This window comes from Microcebus murinus, chromosome 2 (genome assembly GCF_040939455.1).
Source record: "Microcebus murinus isolate Inina chromosome 2, M.murinus_Inina_mat1.0, whole genome shotgun sequence".
In the NCBI taxonomy this organism is placed as follows: Eukaryota; Metazoa; Chordata; class Mammalia; order Primates; family Cheirogaleidae; genus Microcebus; species Microcebus murinus.
In genome coordinates, this window is record NC_134105.1 from 50422879 (window position 1) to 50446943 (window position 24065).

At 38.6% G+C, this 24065-nt stretch overlaps 1 protein-coding gene across 1 annotated transcript in view; it reads left to right on the forward strand.

Annotated features, from left to right (window-relative positions):
* The window catches only part of CACHD1 (cache domain containing 1), a 205381-nt gene that overhangs the window by 75737 nt on the left and 105579 nt on the right, over window positions 1-24065 (forward strand). The window contains exon 2 of the mRNA XM_012767130.2: window positions 2450-2512. Within this exon, the coding sequence (XP_012622584.2) occupies window positions 2450-2512 (63 nt within the window). The remainder of the gene's footprint in view (window positions 1-2449; window positions 2513-24065) is intronic.

The window sequence follows — 24065 nt, forward strand, 5'->3', positions numbered from 1 at the left end:
GTGGGTGTTGGCTTGAGCAGGGTAAATCTGGAATAGTATGTGCCTCTTTCATCATTCACCTCTTGGGGGGGCACCTTCCAACACAGAACAGATAACTGTATCAATTGGAATATCTCTGCCACAAATGAAATAAGAAATTGACTTCATTCATCAAAATCTGAAGCCATTACATGACTGATGTTAATTTTTAATAAAAATGTACTCTTGGTACTGAACAGTTTTTGAAAATCAAATTATATAAAAATATAGAATATATTCTACTAGTGTGTGAGGTATGTGGTAATGACATTGACCCAGCCTCTAAAAGCTTTATGACATAGTGAACTAAGTGGTCTCCCAGAGAACTGGAAACTCAGAGTTGTAGGAATGGAGGTCTATAGGTTCATAATCCTTTTTCCAAAATGAGATGTGTTTCAGGCTTCAGAATCCTAATACTACTTGATTATAAAATGCCCCCAGTGAGATCTGGGGCTGAACCCCATAATCAAATGCATCATTTGAGATCTGCTTCAAAATGAATGAATGGTCATACTAAGTGGTTTAATAAGGGCTGTAAATACACAATACATATCAGTTCAAGTTAGGACTTACCAGCAAACAAGTTTAGGTTATGTCATATTTTGCTAACAAATGTGCCATGCAAAGCTTTTGATTTCAGAGCCTTTTGAATTTTGGGATTACACATAGGGATTGTTGGTCTGAATTATGTTCAGGTGTTAGGTCCTGACAGGAGTGCTTTTTTGTATGTGTAAAGCAACCAGGTAGCAAATTCTCGTGAACAATAGAGTTAGGAGCATCAGATCTGGAGCCACACTGCCTGGGTTCAAATTCCAGCCTTGCCAAGTGATTTTGGGTGAGCTACTTAACTTCCCAGGGTCTTAGCTTTTCATCTTTAGAGCTGCAGTAATTTTTAAATGAAGATTAAATAAGATATGCACATGAGGCACAATATTTGCATTGCACTAGGAATAGGAACTCAATAAATATACTTCAGTTACCTCATTTATTTAGAGATTAATAGTGCCTGTCACAGAGGTGTTTTATAAGACTTTAATAAGCAAATGGATGTAATGTGTTTAGAATAGTATCTGCCCCACAGTAACAGTTCAATAAATATTAGCCAACCTCATTATCATTATGGGCATTACTAGAAATCTGTAATGAAAACTTTCCTATCAGGAGAGTCATTTTTAGGAAAGAAGGTAACAATGAACATCTGTTGAATGAATGAGTGGCACTTTGGAGAATGATAGGAGGCACCATGATGATTTGTGATTATAATGTTCCAGACTGTAATTCCATCCCACTCCATCCATCCCAGTCCTCCCCAAGTTATTTTTGCCTCCATCCCCTCTGCACTCTCCCCCCAATAATCCCCTCCACCCCCAGCAGCTTAATCTTCCTTCACTTGCACTCTGTCTAGATGTATAGTGCTTGATGAACTTGGCACTTGGCTTCCCCACCACAGCCATGCAGGTGTTGTGTTAGGCTGTCTGGGAAGCTGTCCCAGATGCTGACAAACCCTTGGCAGAAGGGTAGAGAGGAAAAAGGGAATTTTGGCTGACATCTCCAGGTCCGACTCCTTACTCTCATCTGGAGAGCTCCAGTGGTATCTTTAAAGCTTTAAAGATAAATGATGAGGCTGTGGCTGCTTTTCTTGTGCCTCTGACAGATACATAACTTTGATATACTCATTTTTTAGTCTGTTACATGTTAATCTCTCGTGATTGCCCAGTAATGGTACAGTTAGGTGAAGTCATAAGCCTGTTTTTAAATGGAGGCAATGTGTAGAGGAGTAGGTATGAGCTAGGCAGGGACCCGTGGAAGAATGTGTGTGCTTGTGTGTTGTAGTTTGGCCTCATGTCTTGGCACAACTGTCATATTCCCTGGCATGTAAGAACTGGATCTTCTCTTAAGGCCACAACATACTTGGCAAGCCCTATTACGTTACTCTCCCGAGGGGGTGCTTGAGTAATGAAGGTGATAGCTAATATTGGGTAGGTACTGCCTGGACCAGGGACATGAGAGAATATGGAAAGAATCCTTTTTAAAGAGCTTTATTGCATTAGATTTTAGTGTCTGTAAACAATTACAGCATTCAGGGAGTACAGGATTTAAATGAGAAACACAACTTTGTCAGATTATACCAATTGGATAAAATGGCATGGGCTCCGGAAATTTATAATTAAATGTATTTTTGAAAATGAAAAATGTAGCATAACATCTGGTTTACTTCACTACAGAAGTGCCTGCACATTGCTTATATAAGCGTGATTTACTTTGGCTGTTATTTGGGTTTCTCACTGTAAAATTACAGTATTTTAATTAAATTTTTTCTACTTGATTCTATTTGTCTTGTAAACAACAGATTATTCACAGACACAGTCATATAGAAAGTGGTGGTCTTACTTAGAAAACTTAATGTTTGTTCATTTTCTTTTCATTACAGCGGATATTCAACTCCTTTGTTTACACTGAGAAGATCTCAAATGGAGAAAGTGAAGTGCAGCAGGTAAGAGGCTGTTGAATACTTGAGGTTCTCTGTCTTTGTCTTGCTTTTAGATGTGGCTTCGTGACTCTTTCTAAGCAATCTCCACTTGAGGTTTCCTGTTCATCTCTGTGTGTAATTTTGTATACATCTTATCTGTAGTGGTGACGACCTCACACTTCAAGTTCTTAGAAGCAGTTGGCATAATAGTTATGTGGATGGTTTTTTGCTATTCATGCAATGCTTTAGAAATATTTAATTCCTTTTTGTTTTAAAAATCCCTAAACTACTCAAATCTGAAAATACTGGAAATTATTTCATCTGATACAGAAAATAAATGCCCAGGCTTTAGAATCAGACAAACCACATGCCACATTCTGGTTTTCCTTCTTACTCTGTGGTCCCAGTAAGCAATTTGGCCTTTTTGAGTTGCAGTTTCTCAATCTTAAATAAAGGGAACGTAATATCTGCCTTATGGTGTTGTGAGAATTAAATGAAATGATGTCAGATTAACTGAGAATAAAATGAAATTGTCTATGTGGAAAGTTCTGGCATAGAAGCAACTCATTAGATGTTGGATTCTTTTGCTCTTTCCTTTTTCTTTCCTCTTATATTCTTCCTTTCCTTCTTTCATGCTCTGTGGAGTCAAGAAGTTTTTTTTTTTTGTTGTTGTTGTTGTTGTTGTTTTACTTCAGCATAGTATGTGGGTACAAATGTTAAGGTTACGTATATTGCCCATCCCCCCACACACACCCAACACCTGATAAGTGTTATTCCTATATGTCCACTTAAGTGTTGATCCGTTAGTACCAATTTGCTGGTGAGTACATGTGGTGCTTGTTTTTCCATTCTTGAGATAACTTCACTCAGTAGAATGGGTTCTAGCTCTATCCAGGAAAATACAAGAGGTGCTAGATCACCGTTGTTTCTTAGAGCTGAATGGTACTCCCTGGTATACATATACCACATTTTATTAATCCACTCATGAATTGATGGGCACCTGGGTTGTTTCCACACCTTTGCGATTGTGAACTGTGCTGCTATAAACATTCAAGTGCAGGTGTCCCCAAGAAGTTTTGAGGCCAGATTCTATTTACTTTATTTATAGCTGGCTTCAGATGGACTGCCTCCTGAATGAAAACATAGTGTTGGTGAACTTGGTCATAAATAATTGATCTGTGCTTTAAGAGAAGGGGTGGTAAAGAGGTGTTGGTTTTAATTTCAGCTAATCCACCAACTTCATTACAGTTTGTGACCATCTACCAGTAATTTGAAGCTAGGTTTGAAACTTAAGTAAAAAACAGAACCAAGGTAAAAGCCAGAGTATAGCAGAGTACTTCCACAGAATCAAAAGGTAACTGTAGTGAAATGCATAATAATTTCAACTCTCTGACATTATTGTATTCATGGAGAACAGCTTGACTTGATCTAAATTTCAAAAGTATTATGTAAGAAGAAAAAGATTTGTTACAGTGAAGTTATTTATAGGATATTTATTTATAATAAATTAGTGTGGTTTAATTTTGAAGTTCAGCATTTCCTATTTATAGACATTGACTTTTTTTTTATTGGTTTCTGTAGGTTAAATTTAGAGGATGTTAATAGTCCTGTATATCTTAGCTTTAGATATTTTTAAAAGCTAATGGCCCCAAATTGTAGTGAATATAATGTGGTTTGCTGTACCAAGTCTTCATAATGCCTATCTTACTTTTATTCCAGCAAATTAGAAAGTTCTTTAGGGTCATAAAATTTAAGAGTTTTTATGGGAGAAGATTTCTAAACAAAGCATGTCTAAGGAAATGTTTTGGGAGCCCAAAGGCCATTTGATAACATTTTAAAGAAACTGATCCAGGGATATCAGTTTTGCCGCTTTCCTTGAAGTAACAGGTACAAGTTCTTACTTTAGCTGTTATTGAACATGAAAGTTGTGTTGTTTCCTTGCACTGAAGTAATTTTATTTGTCTAGCTAACTATGAATAAGTTTGGAAGCCTTTAATAATAATTTGTTAAAGTTACAGCAGCTGAATGAGCACTTACAGAACACTGGTGCTAGGCAATTTCACATATATCACATTGAGGTTTGCTAACTAACCTTGAAGGAAAAATATTATCCCATCACAGACGAGGAAACTGAGGATCTAAGAGATAAAGTAAGTTACCTGTAGTTTTATGACTATTAAGTAGGAAAGCTAGTTGTTTTTTTTTCTTTTTTCTTTTTTCTTTTTTTACAACGTAACCTCGTGACTTAGAAAGCTAGTTTTTGAAATGTTTGATACAAAGTTATATTATGTGTCTTCTTAATTTATTATAAATTGATTTAAATTTATTTTAGAATTTTAAATATTTATTTACTTATTTTGTAAAAATATATGTATTCATCCAAAACAGGAGTCTCTGCTAAACTCTGCCTTTATCTGCATAATTCAAGTGTAGGAGAGTTAACACAGAGTCTGTTCTGTGTGTCTTCTTACTGATTGTCAAAAAGTTCGTTCTTTTTTTTTTTTTTTTAATTTCTTTCTTAAATTGAACCAGAACATACTTATTTTAACTTCTCTGGACCCAGTGATCCTGGACAGTTCCCAGGATGAGATCTTTAGGGACATATGTACCTCTAATGTTTCTGTAAAATGTCTACTATTACAATCACTCACACTGCTTATCTCATTCGAATATCAGAACAACTCTATGAGGTAGGTGGCAGTATTATTACTGGCAATATCCAGAAAGGCCAAGGATCCCAGCTAGTTTGCAAAACACCCCAGCTAGTAGGCAATTTGTTTATCTTAAAATTAATATTTACTTTGGCTATTTTTTTTTTTTTTTGAGACAGAGTCTCGCTTTGTTGCCCAGGCTAGAGTGAGTCCTAGCTCACAGCAACCTCAAACTCCTGGGCTCGAGTGATCCTTCTGCCTCAGCCTCCCGGGTAGCTGGGACTACAGGCATGCGCCACCATGCCCGGCTAATTTTTTATATATATATCAGTTGGCCAATTAATTTCTTTGTATTTATAGTAGAGACGGGGTCTCGCTCTTGCTCAGGCTGGTTTTGAACTCCTGACCTTGAGCAATCCGCCCGCCTCGGCCTCCCAAGAGCTAGGATTACAGGCGTGAGCCACAGCGCCCGGCCTATTTTTGTTTTTTATATAAATTTTAAACATATGTTTACACCACGTATGTTGCTGGTTTCATTTGGTGTCATGTGGCTTAGAAGCACCCATGTTGATATCTGTAGTTAAAGTTCATTTATTTTCAGTTCTGTATTATTCCATTATATGTAAATTATGTCCATTTTTTAGTTGATGATGTTTGGGTTGCTCTAGTGTTTTGATTTTTGTTCATATCTCCGTACACCCCTACACAGTTCAAATGGACTAATTTTTTTAATTGCAGGAACTTTATTGTCCCTGGCCTCCTGCCAATTAAATGCTGGTAGGACTGCGTGGTGTGTGTGTGTGTGTCTCCACACACATTTCCAAATGTCCTAAATGGTGGTGGGGGTGGGGAACTTTGTTCAGCTCAGGTGGAGAATCCATCTATAGAGTAGAAGTGCGGGGTATCAGAATGTTCAACATGACTGGTCAATGTCAAATGGGCTCCACAGTGGCTGTCATGGGTCACACTCCCAAGAAAGTATATTAGAAATTTGCCAATCCCTCCTCAAAAATCCTTTGCCAATTTGGAGTATCTGAAATTGAATCTAATGAGTTTGTTTTACTCTGATTACCAATGAGCTTGAAAGGCTTTTTTCTTTCTTTCTTTTGCATATTTAAGAGAAAATTTTTCTGTGTTTTTTTTTGTTCTGTGAAATATTAATGCTCTTTGTTCTTTTTATAAAGTTTAGTTTAGAAGTTTAAAAATGCTATATATGTTCAAGATCAGTGCTGTCCAAAGAGAACTTTCTGTGATGTTCTGTATCAGGTGCCGTCTGATGAGCAGCTACTAGTCTCGTGTGACTACTGAGTACCTGAAATGTGTCTAAAGCTACTAATAATTACATTTTAAATTTTATTTAATTTTAATTAAGGAATTTTAAAGTTTTAATTTTATTCAGTCAGTTTTTAAAATCAATTTTTTCATTTTTGGTTTTTGTGTTCTGTTAAAGAGATTCTTTTCCACCCCTAAAGACATAATTATATTCTCCTATATTGTCTTCTAAAACATTTGACTCTCTCATTTAAGCCTTTTATCCACCTAGAGTTGATTTTGGTGTTGGATATGAAGTAGATATCCAATTTCCTTTTTACCCCATATGTATTTACAAATGTCCTATCACTATGTATTGAACAAACTATGCTTTTGTCATTTGTTTTCAATCATTACTTGAGTTTTCCTGTATGTGTGAATTTGATTTGGTTCCACTGGTCTACTTAATCCATCACTGTGCTGGCATCACATTATCTTAGTGATGAGTTTTACAACAAGTTTTGATATTTGTAGGGTAACACTTCCTTCTCTATTTATGTTTCTTGATTTTCCATCATAGCCAAGCCCTCAGGTTATTTTCTATCCCTGGTGCTGTGTGCTGTCCTCCAAGTGGAAGCTCAAGGTCACCAGATTGTGCCACATTCTCAGAAGGAAAGCAGGGTTTGGCACTGGCTTACTTCTTAGATTTCCTGCTTTCACATCATTTGAGGACTCAGTTCTCCTAACAGTGATTTTTTTTTTAATCCCCATTCATGCCATTAGCCTTTTAACAATTATATTTAATAAGAACAATTGTAACTGCTTATAGGATTTATTTGATAAGCAAAAACAGGTTAGTAATTCAAAGCAGATTATCGATTTATATGCTCTTCATTTTAGCTCACAAACTTTAAATGAAAGGGAACCATTTCTTTATGGTTGATTTTTGCATATTTTGTACTGCCTAGAATTCTGACATGAATTTTCTATCCATTATTTCTCCTTTGGATTAATGAAAACTAGAGCCCCGTGGGTTCTTGCCCTCCTCCTGTACTAATCAAATCTTATTGAGCATTGGATCTGACTTGTGCACACTATATGACTTGGCAGAAAATCTAACATGTTGTTAATATCTTCTGGTTAGGGGAGCAAAGTAATTAACACTAATAAAAAACATTTTGTGATTCTTGACTCTTACCACAAAACTCTCTGTGGTATATATTTTTCCTTGCTTTTACTTTTTTTTTTTTTAATTAACCTTTAGAATGTGGGTCTAAATTGCCTAACAATGTGTTTTAAATCTTTAATTAGTTCACTATATGTAGTTTTGCTGCCAAAGAAACTATGGCAACAGCTTCGGAAAAAATTAAAATCCTATGCACACATTCTTGTGCGGAACACCTCCCATGGACTCCATTTTTGAATACTTTAAGAAATTAAGTCTGCACACATAAGGGCACTATGTAAAATTGAACCTGAATCAAGAAAAATAAATTTTTGAGCAAGTGCTTCAGAAAATAGTAAATTATGGTCTGTAAAACACAAAGCAGTGAAGGAAAAACAAAAGGAGAAAGTTTTGGGGGGTGTTTGATTGCATCACCGAAGGAATCGGAGCCACCTTCGACTCATTTCAAGAGTTTGTAGCCGGGCGCAGTGGCTCACGCCTGTAATCCTAGCACTCTGGGAGGCTGAGGCGGGCGGATTGCTCAAGGTCAGGAGTTCGAAACCAGCCTAAGCAAGAGTGAGACCCCGTCTCTACTATAAATAGAAAGAAATTAATTGGCCAACTAATATATATATAGAAAATTAGCCGGGCATGGTGGCACATGCCTGTAGTCCCAGCTACTCGGGAGGCTGAGGCAGAAGGATCGCTTGAGCCCAGGAGTTTGAGGTTGCTGTGAGCTAGGCTGACGCCACGGCACTCACTCTAGCCTGGTCAACAAGCGAGACTCTGTCTCAAAAAAAAAAAAAAAAAAAAAAAAAAAGAGTTTGTTCTAACTCTTCCTCAGATGCTCTAGTAATGATTTGTGTTAGCGATTTGCTCGATGAAATGGCAACGGTACATGTTTCAGAAACTGTTGAATTGCTGGCAGCGGTGGTTTTGGAGGACTTCAGAATTCTTTTGAAATGGGCCAGTGTGGCGAGAGAACTACTTATACCAGAGATGTACCTGACGCTTGGTCAAGGGCATTCCTCTAGTGTTTCTTCCTCTCCCTTCTATGGTGTCGGTTTTTATCTCTCCTGGGTCATATTCATCAGCTTGTAAACATGCTGTTCACCTATCACAAACAAACAACAAACCCTCTTCTTTGACCCCACTTCCTCTCCAACTACTGCCCATTTCTTTTTCTCCCTTTGAGGCACAGCCCATCAAAAGAGGCATCTGTGCTCATTAGATCCAGTTCTGCCATTTTCTCTTAAGCCAGTAAAGCTTCTAGCCCTACCAAGGTCACCAGGGACTGCCACGTTGCTAATTCCAGAGTCCTCATTTACTTAACAATAGTCGATCTTTTCCATCTGCCTTGATATACCTTGACTTGGGTTTTCAGGACACCACACTTGCCTCCCTTGCCTTCCTTGGCACATTCCTGCCTCAGGGTCTTTGCATAGGTGCAAATAGCATATATCCCTGTGGGTACCCTCACCTTGAAGTCTTCTCCAGTGTCTCGTTCTCAATCAGGTGATCACCATATTTAAAGCTGCAGTCCACCCTGTGCTTCCCATACGCCTGTTTTTCTTTTTCCTTGTTCTACTTTTTTTTCTGGGTCACTTACCACTTTTTGGTTTTAGAGTATTGACTTTATAAAACTAGCTTGACATAGTCCTTCCTCCTTTACTTTCTGGAGGAAAATAAGACTAATGTTATTTCTTCCCTAGCTGTTTGATGGAATTCACTAGGGTGCCATGGTTTTGAGCATCCAATTTCTGTTTTCCTTTTCCTTTTGTTTCTTTTTCATTTTTCTTTCTTTCTTTCATTTTTTTTCTTTTTGAGAGAGTCTTGCTCTCTTATTGCCTGGGCTAAAGTGTCATGGCGTCAGCCTAGCTCACAGCAGCCTCACTCAAACTCCTGGGCTCAAGCAATCCTCCTGCCTCAGTCTCCCAAGTAGCTGGGACTACAGGTGCAGCACCACCACACCCAGCTAATTTTTTCTATTTTTAGTAGAGATGGGGTCTTGCTCTTGCTCAGGCTGGTCTGGAACTCCTGACCTCAAGTGATCCTCCTGCCTCAGCCTACCGGAGTGCTAGGATTACAGGTGTGACCCACCATGCCCGGCCTCATCCAATTTCTTTATTAGATATAGGTAGGGTTTTTTGGTTTGGTTTTATTTTTCTCTTTCATCTTGTATTAATTTTGGTAAGTTGATTTTTTTAAAAAGAAGTTTGTCCTTTTCATCTAAATTGTCAAATTTGTTAGTAGAAAGGTGTTTATAACATTCTTATTATCTTTTTAACATATATATATAGGCCAGAAGAAGAATAGAGCAAAATCATTAAGACCAAATGTGGCTATTTCTTTGAAAAGATCAATAAAATAAATTGATGGCTAAATAATAAATAAAATAAAATAAATTGATGGCTAAGGTAAATTTATGGCTAAACAATCAGAGAGAGAATGAATGGGTGAACACAGTAATGATAACTCATTTTTCAAAAAATGAATTTGGCTTCCTTAATTTTCCCTTGTTTGTTTTCTATTTCACAAATTTATGTTCTTTATTATTTCCTTCCTTGCTCTTTAGGTTACCTTGCTCTGATTCTTAACTTGAAACATTAGGTCATTGATTTTTGCACCTTTCGTTTTTTTCAAATAGAAGCATTTAAAACTATAAACTTTTCTCTAAGCTCTGCTTTAGTTAAATACCACAAAGTTTCATGAGATATATTTTCATTATCATTCCGTTTTAAATATTTTCTAATTTTCCCACGATTTCTTCTTTGACTCATGGATTACTTTGAAGTGTCTTGTTTGATTTCTGAAACACTTGGGGTCTTTTAGATATCTTATTAATTCCTAATCAAATTCCATTGTGGTCAGAAAACATACATTGTATGATTTCATTCCTTTTTAATTTATTGGGACTTGGGTTTTATGGCTCAACATATGATCTATCTTGTGTAATATATCAAATGAACTTGAAAAGGTTATGTATTCTATAATTGTTCGGTGTTCTTTATATATCCATTAGGTTAAGGTGGTCGATAGTGTTGTTCAAATCTTTTATGTTTGGGCTGATTTTTATTTTGTCTAATTCTATCTTTGCTGAGAGGAATGTTAAAATCTTCAACAATAATGGTGAAATTGTATAATTTTTTTCTTTAATTCTGTCCATTTTTGCCTGATATCTTTTAGGGCTCCATTATTAGTGACATACATATTTGAGATTACCATGTCTCTCTGGTGAGTTGTGAATTATGACATTATGAAATGTTATTCTTTATCTCTGCTAATAATACTCTTTCCCTGAAGTCTGTTTTACTGGATATTGATACAGCAACTCCAGCCCTCATGTACTTACTATTTACATGGTATGCCTTTTCATGGTGTTTCACAGAAACATTTACTTTCAATGTCTCTGTTAAAAATGTCTTTTATAGACAGTATATAGTTGAAACTTGCTTTTTTAAATCTATTCTGAAATTTTCTGCTTTTTAATTGGGAGTCTTTGGGTAATATTTGGTCAATTAACATTTAGTTTGATTGTTGATATTGTTGGATTTGGGCCAGACATTTTATTATTTGTTTTCCATTTCTTCTTTGAATTATTCCCTCCCCACCTTCTTTTAAATTTTTAATTTTATGTTAATCTATTTTAGCTTTTTAGCTACATTCCTTTGCATATTTTAAGTATATGCTCGAGAAATTACAATATATTATTACATCCTTAACTTATAACGTCTACTTAGAATTAATATTCTCTCTCTTCACTTAAATTCTAAAACCTTTGCAGTCATATAGATCCATTTCCCCAACATTACCTTTTATGCTAGAGCTACTGTATCTATTACATCTGCATGTATTACAAACTACACAAGACAATGTGATAGCTCTTACTTCAAAATGCTATACTTAAAGCAATTAAAAGAAAAAATATTGTATATTCTCACATGCTTACCATTTTTGGAACTCTTCATTCTAAAGATACCAATTGTCATGAATCTCCTCCCCAAGAATTTTATCAACCAGGGAATACTAACTCGGATCACAGGAGAGGAGACTGGAGGTTGACCCCCACACCCAGACAAACCATCATTTCTTCTTGTGAGGGCTGTTCAGAAACAACTTTTATTACCAGAGAAACTTTTTATCTGTATAACCAGACAACCTTTATTCACCATACATTGCCTTCCCTCACCCTCCCATAACTTGTATTGCTACCACCCCACAAGCTGTGAGCTCCAATTTCCTTTCTGTAGCTCAGGGTGCTGTATAAGCTTCAGTCATCTGACTCTTCTTCAAATCTCATATTTTGTGGGACTCCTGTGCATTTTTATGTAATTATTTATATAAGTTTTTTTATTCTGTCTTATGTCAACTTAATTTGTAGCCTAGCCAAGAAACCTAGAAGGGCAGAGGGATGCCATTTTTCTCTCCACTACAGTACACTAGGGAGAGGATTGCTATTATTATTCCATTATTTAATCTTCTTGGGAATGGCTTAGAAGGAAAAACCTGCACACTTTACAAGGGGAATTTCCAAGAGGGAATGATCACAGAAAGGCCCTGGAAGGGGCTAGTGGAAGCTTTAAATGGAAGCCAAACTGAGAAGTATGAGACTGGAAATTATATTAGCTTCATATTTGTATTACTTCTGTCTTTCTAGTCCTGGAAACTCTCTGCTGTAGGAAAGTTTGGTTCTTGACCTGGATGTTGGGCCATAGGAATAAAAGGGACCATGGTGTTAGACAAGAAGAGGAGGTACAGAAGAGTTGAGCACTAGGGCACTAGGAATGTTTGTCTTTGAATTCTGGTTCCCAGGCCCTGGACACTAGGTAGGTTTGGTAAATATTTGTTGAATAATGACTGGAGATACTCGGGCTCCTCAGTATTCATATTTTCAGAATCAGATTTGTTTTGGGGTTGCCCTGCCAAGTTTAATCTAGTGTGCTGGTAGCCCGAGGGCTCTCATTTTGTTTACAGTTACCTACTGAAGTATGTTCAAGGCTCAGACTTGTCCAGACTGGAGGAATCTGGGAGGTGGGGTGGATGGATTCCATTCTTTCTTTGCCTCCCAACTTTTCCGCCATCTGTCCCTAGGGGATTTGTTTGGGCTGGGTCCTGGTTTAGTTCACCACCCTCTTACCCAGATCCACACTTGGCTCTGTGTTTATTGCAAGCATTCACTAAATGTTTGTTGAATGAGTGAGTGAAAGGCACTAAATCGGTAGGAAGGCAAAAGAAAGGCCGTGTGGTACTGAAGCTGCCCAGATGGGAAATTTGTAACGAATCCACCAAGGACCAGAGTAGACAGATGGCTATTCTGTCCATCCACAGCCCTGGCAAGTTCACCTGGTTAGTGTTTAGGTTTCCTTGATCAGAAATCAATATATTAGGTCTTAATGTTCTTGGTTTGACTCTCCAGAAAAGAAGTTAAATTTTTATCTTAGAAACTGTCTTCATGGGCTACCTATCAAATCATGGGATACTTTGTGAATAAGACAAAATGGTGGTTTGTCATTTTGAAAAGATAGTCTAAGAGATGTGACAGTTATAGTGCATGTGCTTCTTTATTGTCATTGTGCTTACACATATATTTATCCTCTTAATGACGTTGTAAGAAGAGCAGGCATTATTATCCCATTTTCCATATGAGTTAACTGTATCTCAGAGCAGTAATGCTAATAAATGTTTCAAGGCCTCATAGAAATGAAAGTGACAGAAACAAGATTTTTAGTCCTAGTTTTGTGTTTCCTTTGTTTAAATTGTAATGGCTACATTAATAATAACCAGCATCATTTATTGAGCATATATTATTAATGAAGCACTATGATTAAATCTTTTCTCATGTATCCACTTGGCTTGTTCCCATATGTCCTTTCATTCTTGGCTCAAATGATACCTCTCTGTGAGGCCTTCCTTGGCTGCCCATTTATAAATTTTATTAATTATACCCTTTGTATTTCTTACTCCCCATCTCTGTTTTTTCTCCTGGCAGTTCATCAGCTAGGACTTATATATGTATTTATTTTTTTCATTGTGTGTCTTTCCCTCTTGGAATATAAGCTCCATGAGGGCATGGGTTTTGTCTGTTTGATTTCTTGATGTGCCCCCCAGCACTGTTAAAACTATCTCCATGCGGCGTATGGTAGGAACTTGGTAAATATTTGCTGCACAAATTAATAAACCTCAAAAACAACTCTACAAGGCCCACTGACAAGGAAAATTATGTAAAAAGAAACTTCTTATTCAACCAAGATCACCCCAGTAAGAGGTTAGAGAACTTGATTTTGAATTCAATTATATTTAGATTGAATGCTCCAGTGTATGTTTTTGAAATTTTGTTCCCTAAGGAATGGGGGAGATACAGCTAACACTGTTATGAAACTTGCCCCACTCACTCCTCTAACAATTCACCTTACTTGTTTGGTATACTGGGATTTAGCATAAGGTTTTATTTTTTTTTTTATTTTATTTTATTTTTTTTTTGAGACAGAGTCTCACTTTGTTGTCCAGGCTAGAGTGAGTGCCGTGGCGTCAGCCTAGCTCACAGCAACCTCAAACTCCTGGGCTCAAGCGATCCTCCTGCCTCAGCCTCCCGAGTAGCTGGGACTACAGGCATGCGCCACCATGCCCGGCTAATTTTTTATATATATATCAGTTGGCCAATTAATTTCTTTCTATTTATAGTAGAGACGGGGTCTCGCTCTTGCTCAGGCTGGTTTTGAACTCCTGACCTTGAGCAATCCGCCCGCCTCGGCCTCCCAAGAGCTAGGATTACAGGCGTGAGCCACAGCGCCCGGCCTAAGGTTTTATTTATTTTTTTAAATGATCTATCACTTAACAAAAGAGGAAAGGCTTACAAGCAATTTTACCTATACCAAAAAAAGTTGTGCAAAGTTGAATTAAATTGGGTTTTTGAGGGTTTTGTTTTGTTTTTCAGAGATGGGGTGTCACTCTTGCTCAGGCTGGTCTCGTACCTGAGCTCAAGCCATCCTCCTGCCTCGGCCTCCCGGAGTACTAGGATTATAGGCATGAGCCACCATGCCTGGCCATAATTTGGGTTTTTTTTTAATGTAAAAATACTGTGATGGGGGACACTCTTTAAAGTTTGCCAGAGGCAAGAAAATATTAAATAAGTATTTTTACTGCAGAGAGAAAATTTGTGTTATGTGTTACCTCCTCTAAAAACAAAAATTAGCTTCCCTCTTCTAGAAGTTAAACTCCTGAATATAGGGGACCATGTCAGAATAATTCATACTGTAGTGCCTTTATAGATATTGGGGAATGAATAGATACACTATAATAGATTATGATCTCTTTGAGGGAGAGATTCTGAGCATACCTCTGGTAAGTGGTAGGCAGGTGATGAATTCAGCCAACATTTGTTGAGGACTTATTATATACTTGGCATTGTAGGAAAAGAAACAAAGAGCTTATCCCAAGGATACCGTTAAATCACAGGAGACATTTGTTCATACATATATCTTGCTAATCTCTTGAAGATGATGCCCCAAAGGACAGAAATATCCTCTTTGGGAAATCTTCCTTGATTATGAGAGGCAGAATGGTGGTCTCAATGGACTGTAGGTCTCATCTATCATGGCAGTCCCTTCAGTTATGTTCAAATTATGTATGTGTCTCTAGAATCCTAATAAATGGTGAATGGGTGCAAGAATTAGTTTATGCATACGTTGTGTTGTGTCTTGGGAAAGATTATTTCTTTTACATGATAGTTTATATTCATTTAACAAATACTTCGCATAAGTTACCTCATTCAATTTTTACCACAACTCTGTGATATAAATACAGTTCTTCTCCCTGTTTTAGAGTTAAGGAAATTGAAACTCAGCGAGATTAAGTAATTTCTTAGAATCATACTTGAATTAGAGATGACAGGATTGGGATTTTAGCCAAAGAGGAGGCTAGCTCTCAAACCCATATTCTTAACCATGTGCTGTGTCGCTTTCTCTGCTGCAAATTCTTCCATAAGTTTTTGATTTTTTTAAAGGAAGGTAGTTTATTTTCTCTTGAGTCTTACTTACATCAACTGCTGTAAGATAAATAATGTGTCTAAATGGTGTAAGTACTGTGATGAAAACTTAGCTGCTATAAATGAAGAAAAGATCGCGTTTAAATGCTCAGTTGACAGGGTAAAGCAGTGGTGGAGGGTGCCTTCTGTACTGTCAGGGGTAAGCTTTTAGCTCTAATAAATCACAAGGATAGAACTGGAGCCTTAGGAGGAAGCCCATTATATTACTAATGTATCATCCTTCAGGAACATAAACAAGGTATAAAAATAAATGAAGTCCTTGATGACTCTTTTGTCTTTCCTCCCAATTCATCATTATTCCATTATTAACATAACCTTAAGACAGTTGGTTATAATTTGTGTCCTTGTGGAATTTCTATTGGGCTATTGGGGTTTTATTGTTTTGTGTTTAAATAAGGACCTCCTAAATAAGAACGTTTAGCTAATTGAGTGAGTGAAAAACTGCAGCTGTTAGGCTAGTCCATGGGATTACAGCATAACGCAGCAAGCTTCCTTACTGCTGTACAGGAGAAGTTGATAACAATTTGGCATTCTTCGTGTAGGTGTTAATGCTTTTGTAGTACAGCTTCCCTGGAGGATGGAGCAGCCCTTAGATATCTCTCAGAACTCCCAGATTTCTTTCCCTGTATGAAGCTTTGACAATAATCAGGATCCTTGGAGTACTGCTCTGCTAGCTGCTTCAGAGAAGAATGGCCTGGGCAAGGATTGAGGAAACCACCTGACAGCTATCCATTTCACTTATAATTTGGAATCTGAAGTACTTAGCCATCTTGTTTATATTTTATACGTAGTCTATGTTCTGTATCCTTGTATATGTTTGGAAGTTAAAATATGTGTGTATGCATGCATGAAAGCTTAAATTCCTGTACTAAATATAGACCAGCTGACTTCAGGAGGACATATTGTACTTTAGCCAATGTTTGTGCCTGGTGTTGAGATAAGCTGAGATAATCCTGCATCTATATGCTCACACGTGTACCCTGCATACATTTTATATGATGTACTCTGCACACCAAAAAACAGTATATACCTATTGTTTGCATACAGGATTGTAGTCTATGCACATATTTATACTTTTTATATGCATGCTATTTCTTTTTACATTTGTAAAAACATGCAGATATACAAATGCAAAAAAATACAAATGTAAAAATATGCACCTATACTAGCTATAGAAAATGGAATCTTTATATCTCTACCACCACCACCAGCATACATACATTTAAGACTTGCAAATTCTGGTTACAGATTTTTTGTGGTGCTGTTGGTGTTTTGGCAAAACCCCCACTAGTCCATGTCCTCATTCCCTTGATTCTCAGTCTTGTAAAGAAATAAATGAGGGGCTGGCACTGTTTCTCCTGGGCGGAAGGGGGGTTTACTGGCTGGCCCAGCTGGAGAGGGGCAGGGCAGGGCAGAAAAAGGCTCCCACTAGGATGTGCATCTCTCCTTGCTCCAGCTGGAACATCAGCTTTTCACATAGCTCTGCAATCCATATGTGTGCAAAATCCTTCTTTCAGTGAAGCGCAGACCCTTGGGGAAAAAAAAATATGCGCTTTTTAACTCTAACAGCCAAAGCTTCATTTAACTAAAAGGAAATAGCTTGAGTCTAAGTCCTCATTCTAAAGGCTGGGAAGACTATCTCATAAGAAATGAACTTTCCACTAAAAATGGAAACAGGTAAGTCCATTTCACCCACATTTCCAATATCTCAAGGTTGAATAGTATTTGGAAATGCTGGTGAGAAAGCAACAGCCAAGATTTCTCCAACCCTCTCCCCATCCCCACCCCTAACTCCATCTTCCATCTAAAACTGCTGTTCCTAATAGAAAAGTAAAATAACCTCACATCATCTGTGCTGGCAGAATGCAGACACAGAAACTCATCTCAGAGTGTATTATAAATAAAACCTGGTGAGCAACTTAAGAACAGGGACCACCCCATCCATATTCCTTGGTATAATAATAGGAAATACTATGGTAATGATGTGAAGGAATTAATTGCTGCTAATATCAGGAAGCCTTGAATTGGCTAAATGCTTTGAAAATCTGGACCCATGAAATAACATGTGGTGTGATACAGTTGGAAACTTACCAAGAACTACAGCTTTATTTTAATATTAGAAAACTCCAGCCAGGTAGGGATCATGTTGAAATAGTTGTTCATGGGCATTCACGTCGTGTGTTCCGTAAGCAGCCATTAGTCCTTCTTTTTTTGTTTGTTTTTAAACATGCTTTAAAATGCATGCTGGTTCTTCTGCAAAGTCATCAGGAAGTGTCACCATCACATCCACTAACACCCGTGCCAGGCCTACTGTAACAACCAAACTCTAGAGGAAGGTGTTAGCAATGAATCCTGCAGCCAAACAGCCGATAGAGAGCAGACATGCCCCAGTCCTTCTGTTTACAATCCGCCCTGTCATCAGTTAGGGGATGAGAAGACCTTCCCAAATTCAACTGTGACTTGGAGAGTGATATTAGATGCAGCTTGGCAAGGGAACACACAGAATAGTTCAGAGAAGGATATAATAAAATTGTTGTGGTTCAGGCAATATCCTCATTCCTCTGGTTTGGAATCCACATGGGAAACATTTCTTTTTGTTGTTGTTTCTACCCAGTCTTAATAGCAAGCAATGTATTTCCCACCAGCATCCAACATTTGCACCTCATCTAAGTTGTGTGTGGGAGCCAAGGGAGGGGTTTGTTGTTATTGGCTTGAAAAACATTTTTTCCTAATTATAAAAAAAAAGAAAAAGAACCTTGTACCTCTGAATCAACAGTTGCAGCTATATGCCTGCATTGTAAAGGACCCTAAATCTCAGGGTTTGCTTTGCTCCTGCTCAAGTACTTTGAAACTAACACCTAGAAGGGCCTTTTCTCTATTGAGTGACATTGGCACATTACAAGCTGGCTTCACTGTTCAAAGGGAGGACCAGGAGAGAGAGTACCCCTACCTCTTAATGCTGTCACTCAGTACTCAAGACTCAGCTAATATGGATAGTCAAGAAATCAAACACTCATAGGTTTAAAGGAATCTACATTGTGCAAATTTGTTACTCCAAATACAGAAATACACTGTGCATTAGACTCTGACTTGTACTTATCTTTTTATAATGGGGGACTAGGAGAGATCTTGCAATTACTGTAATTGAGCTCTACTGACACACTATGAAGTCCTATAGTGGCACGATGCTGTATTTCCTTGGAAAGACAAGTCAACATTATTTTAAAAGGGGAAATGGAAACATCTAGATTTATAAAAAGTTTAGAGAATGTCATTGTGTCTCAAGATTGTCTTCCCAGGACTTGGATTTAATAAGTTCTTGGCCAGTGTGAGAGTGAGGAAGTATTTAGTGGCAGCAGATTTTTGGTTCCTTGCCAGTGTCATCTTTCTACTCCATTGCTGAGCTAATGGCCCTTGCTGGCAAGTGTTTGATCGATATGCTCCCAAAGGGGCCCTTGAAGAACCCGAAAATGCTCCTGTTAGTTGGCTTCTATCTGGAGGCCAGGTCAAGTTTCGTCCTTCGTTGATGCAGCGGACGTTTTCCAGAGTCCCTGCAGCACGTGCCAGGCTCTGGCCCAGGTCTCAAGGTTCGTCTGGGACGAGACAGCCTTTGCACTGGGCGTGGGGAAGAGAGTCTGGGCTGCAGTGAAATTTCAGGTTCCCGGAGCCCTCCCAACCTATCTGTCCCCAGTTCCTCTAGTGGCTTCCCTTTTACTTGGAATGTTTCTTATGTTATATTTAGTGTTTATCTAAGTTATGCACAGATATTTGTACTATAAATAAGAGCTTTACATAGTAAGAGTGAAGAGACTGGGTTAGCGTTCCATTTCCACGGTTGAGTGTGTCTTTCATTAGGCCACCAGAGAATTCCTAACTTCCCAAACCCATGGTGTTTTTTCCCCTTTGCCCTGTAAATTAATATCCTACCCAAACTTATCTCAAAACTCGCAAAGTAAAATGTTTGTTGATTATCCTGTATGTTGTGGCTCTCTCTCTGTTCTCTTCTCAATTCTCAGCCTCTGGATTCTAAGGTCAAGACTAGGCTGAACTTCTTTTTCCTTGTGAAGGAACAGGCTGTAAATTTTCAAGGCCTGAGCACTTGCCTATTTCAGATTTAAAGGAATCTCAGCTCGGAGGCTCCTTTTACAGAGTGAAGTGAGGAGAAGTGGGCTGAGGCCTGCCCTCCCCATTGTTTCTTTTGTTATGATCTGGTTGTTAAGGGTAGAGTGGGGTGAAAAACAGGGCAAGAGCCTATTGAGCCCTGGAGTTGATAACCTTGGCTTTCTCCGGAGGCCTGGGTGTGTATCACGGCGACTCTCCTGGAATACCTAACACACACTGCTACCCAAACCACCCCTGTTATATAACCTTGAAAGCCAACGTGTGTTTTGTGTAAAAAGAGAAGCTGCTGCTCTCAACTGTTTCCCAGGGTTCAGCCTCTTCTGGTTCTCTGGCATGTCAGCACTTGCTTTCTGTTTTTTCCATTGCACTCCTCCCAGCTCAGCACAGAGGCCCCACCTCTCACAGGATCAGGGTATGTGACCCTGAAGCCCAGACAGCCTTGCACATAAATTTCCCTGGTCCACCTGCAGACTGTCTGTCAGCGGCTGCCCTGCTTCCCTGTTGGATGGGCTATTCCCATACATCCATCAACCCCGAAGTCTCCACGGGCCAGTGGGAATTCAGACTGGCCCTGTACCATCCCGAGGTCTTCATCTGTCTTGTCCGGTATCATTGCCTGCCATACACAGGCTCTGCTCTCCTGGCTAATTTCCTGGGACCCAAACTCTAGTGGTAATGAGCAGACTTATCATGGCTGTGGTCAGCTGCCATCAGGACACCTTTCTGAACAGGTGCTCTATGTTTAGGCAAATATTGTGGACTGAATGTTTGTGTCTCCGCAAATTCATACGTTGAAGCCCTAATCCCCAGTGTGATGGTCATTGGAGGTGGGGAGGCAATTAGGTTTAGATGAGGTCATGACGATAGAGGCCCCATGATGGGATTAGTGCCTTTATAAGAGGAGATGGAGACACCAAAGCACTTGGTGTATAGCAAGAAGAGACAGAGACACTCTCACTGCCACGTGCGGATACGAGAAGGTGGCCATCTGCAAGCTAGGAAGGAGGGCTGTCACCAAACACTCAGTCTGCTGGCTTTTTGATCTTGGGCTTTCTAGCTTACAGAACTGTGAGAAGTAAATATTTGCTGTTTAAGCCACCCAATCTATAGTATGTTGTTAGAGCAGCTGGAGCTAAGATAGCAGGACTTGCTCCAGAGCAGCCAATATGACCTAGGAGGCGAGTCAAGATAAAGAACTATACAGGCCTTGAAGTTTCTGATTGGCTTAAAGTAGATATGAGCAATACTCGTAGGTTATCTGCCCTTTTCTAGACTCACAAGCAGATTTTTCCAATATGACAAATAATGGTATATTGTGTGAGGGCGAATACATGCAGTAATTAACACCTGTAAATCTCATGTATGTGCTAGGCACTATATTAAATAAAATGGGTAATGCAATGGAGAGGGTGGATTTGATCTAATTATTCTGTTTATTGGCTGGGTGACCTTTTGCAAATTAATCCATTGAAATCATCTGTAAAAATAGCATAGCACGATTACTAAGGGCTATTGTGAGGATTAAAAAGTATCAGGTAAAGATACAGTTTGCACAGTGCCTGGCACATAGTAAGCAATCAATTAGTGCTAATTGTTATGTTATTGGTTTGTTGGGGGAAAGGGGTTCCTCAAATGAGGAATGGTCAACAGTGTGAATCAGATGGTGAGTCCAAGGAAATTTCAGAAAAAAATGGCCTGACAAGGCTTCAGAGAGGCTGAACTTGGGCTGAAACTGAAAGAATGAGCCAGAACTTTGATAATTTGATCTGGGAGAGTTCACATTTTTCTTGAATTTGAGGGAGTGTGTAGCAGAAAGAGAACTGAGCTAGGGATTAGAAGAAATTGTCTCTTTGTTTTCTGATTTTACTCAGTGTGAGCTTGGGCAAGCCACTGAGCCTTGCTTCCCTTGCTTGTAAAAGTGGGATAAAGATTACCTGCTCTGCCTCACTCTCAGGATTGTTATAAGGCACAAATGAGACAATTCACGTAAAAATACTTTGAAAGTAGTAAAATACAACACAGGAGTAAAGGCATTAGATCCTTAAGAGAAGATTCCAGAAAAACCTTGAGCTGCCCAAGCCTGTAATTACCTACCATATAGGACACACACAGCATGTCAGCTGTGGTAAGGTCGTGGCCCTAGTGTTAACACATCCACCCAGACTGCATTGACTCCTCGGCCTTCTCCAAGTGCAGAGAAAATTCTTTGCATGCTCCATTCAGAGTTCCTGAGCTGATATGCTAAGTTCCACAAAACAATAACAACAACTGCAATAATAGTCAACAACAGCCACTACCCTTTACTTGGCTCTAGGCACTCTGCTAAATACCTTACCAACTTAACCCACTTAGTTCTCAAACAGCATCTCAAAGCAGCTGTTATTATTAATATATCCAGTTTAGAGGTGATTAAATTGAGGTTTAGGGAAATAACTTATCTGGTCTCCTTTAACTAGTAAATGACAGAGCTGGATTTAACTCAAATTTGACTCTAGCCCTTTGTGCCATTTTGCTGTTAATCTAAGAAAAAAATACTTTTTCCCCCGCAGACCTTGTGCCAGGTTTCCCATGTAGAATTAACCATGAGGATGAGTTAAATGAATAAAATGGTTAGCCAACATTCAGGTAGTCCCTCTCCCTTTACTTATAGGTCTGTTGTTGGAAAATTTAGACCCCTTGTATTTCACTGCCATGTGCACTTCCTAGTCCGGAGACTGGGGTTTGACAATAAGAATCTCTTGTACTTATCCTGGGCTTTTTATATTCACTGTTTCATTTGAACATCACAATATGCCCTTTAAGGGATATTATTTCTATTTTATTTATGAGGAACTAATGCTAAGGGAAGTCAAGGAACTTGCCCAAATTCCCAGCTAATAACTGAGAGAGCACTGTATCTGTCTGGAATATTAAAACTGTTACTAATAAAAACAATAGCAAGGATTTAGAGCATTTCTTACATCTTGTATACAATGTATATTTCTTATATCTTGTATATAGTGTGCCATGAAACACTGAGAATGTTTTCTATGAAGAACTTTGGAATGCCCTGGTGTGGTGGTGGTCTGAGATGTTAAATATTTGTGCTTAAAATTATTTCTATGTCACATACATTTAAGTAACTAAACCCCAAAACTTACTGGAAAACAAAATGAAAGGTTTATTTTAGAGTAATAAGGCTGGAGTTGAAGGAAAGAAGGATCGGCTATTAAATTCTTATCAAGGCACAAAGGTTTCTGAATGTCAAATGTTAAACTCTTCTGCATGCAATAGGAATTTTGCTATGAATCCTCAGTCCCCTAGCATACACTTCCTGTCTGTGCCTGTCAGCTTCATTGTTATGCATTTTAAATAAAGCTTTTCCTAACAATCAAACCTCCTTCCAGCCCTTCCTTTTAGGAAGCAGACATAAATAAAGTGTGTACTATGCCTTTGCATTTTTTTTCCTTTTACCTTTTCCTAACCATGTGCCCATCCCACCCCCAGTCTTCAGAAGTGTGAAGCTAAGGTAAAAAGAGCTTTAAAGAAAAAGGCTCTGGGGAAATATGCAAATGACAGAAATGTCTATGGGAAAATTAAGGGAAGAGAAATTCAGCAAGAAAGAAATTCATTGATGTTGTGATGAAACGTTGTCACTGGAGATGATGACAAATTAGAATCTGTTCCCATGGGGACCGCACGCTACCTACTGATCATTTGACCCATGGCTGGATGTTGCCTAGCCTTAGAATTGACCCAAAAGATGACAAGATGGTTTTAGTCCCGTTGTCTCATCAGCATTCAGGAACCCCTTAGGGGTCGAATGGGAAAGGATAAAGAAGGATAAAAGATGAAAGCTGAGCTGCGGAAAGAAAAATGTTTTAAATTATACTGAAGAGCCTTGTGGGTCCACCTGTAGCTTTTTGTTGAGGATGTCCTTTGTTTTCTTGTCTGCAGGGATCATGGCTGGATACAGATCCAGAATCTGTGTGACCTAACCAGGTCCCACATTGGGCAGCTGGACCTCTTCAGTTTAATGGATATGTTCAGGATTTAATCTCTCTGTGGGCTATCTTGACTCTAAAAGATTGTTATGCTTGCCGAGCAACCTGGGTTTGGTTGGCATGCTAAAAGAGATTGCTTTTAGAGGGAGGAAAAAAAAAATACCCCGCAGTGGAGCATGAGGTGAGGTTTCCATAGTGAGTCACTGTCACATTCTTTGTCAGAAGGGCATGGAGAGCTCATTGCATGCAGGGGGGTTGAGGGGGGCCAAGAGCACCCTCTGGGAGTCAAGAGATTTTTAAGCTCCATATGCCTCAGTTTCTTCACTTGTAAAATGGGAATTACCATTTCCTCTTACTTCCC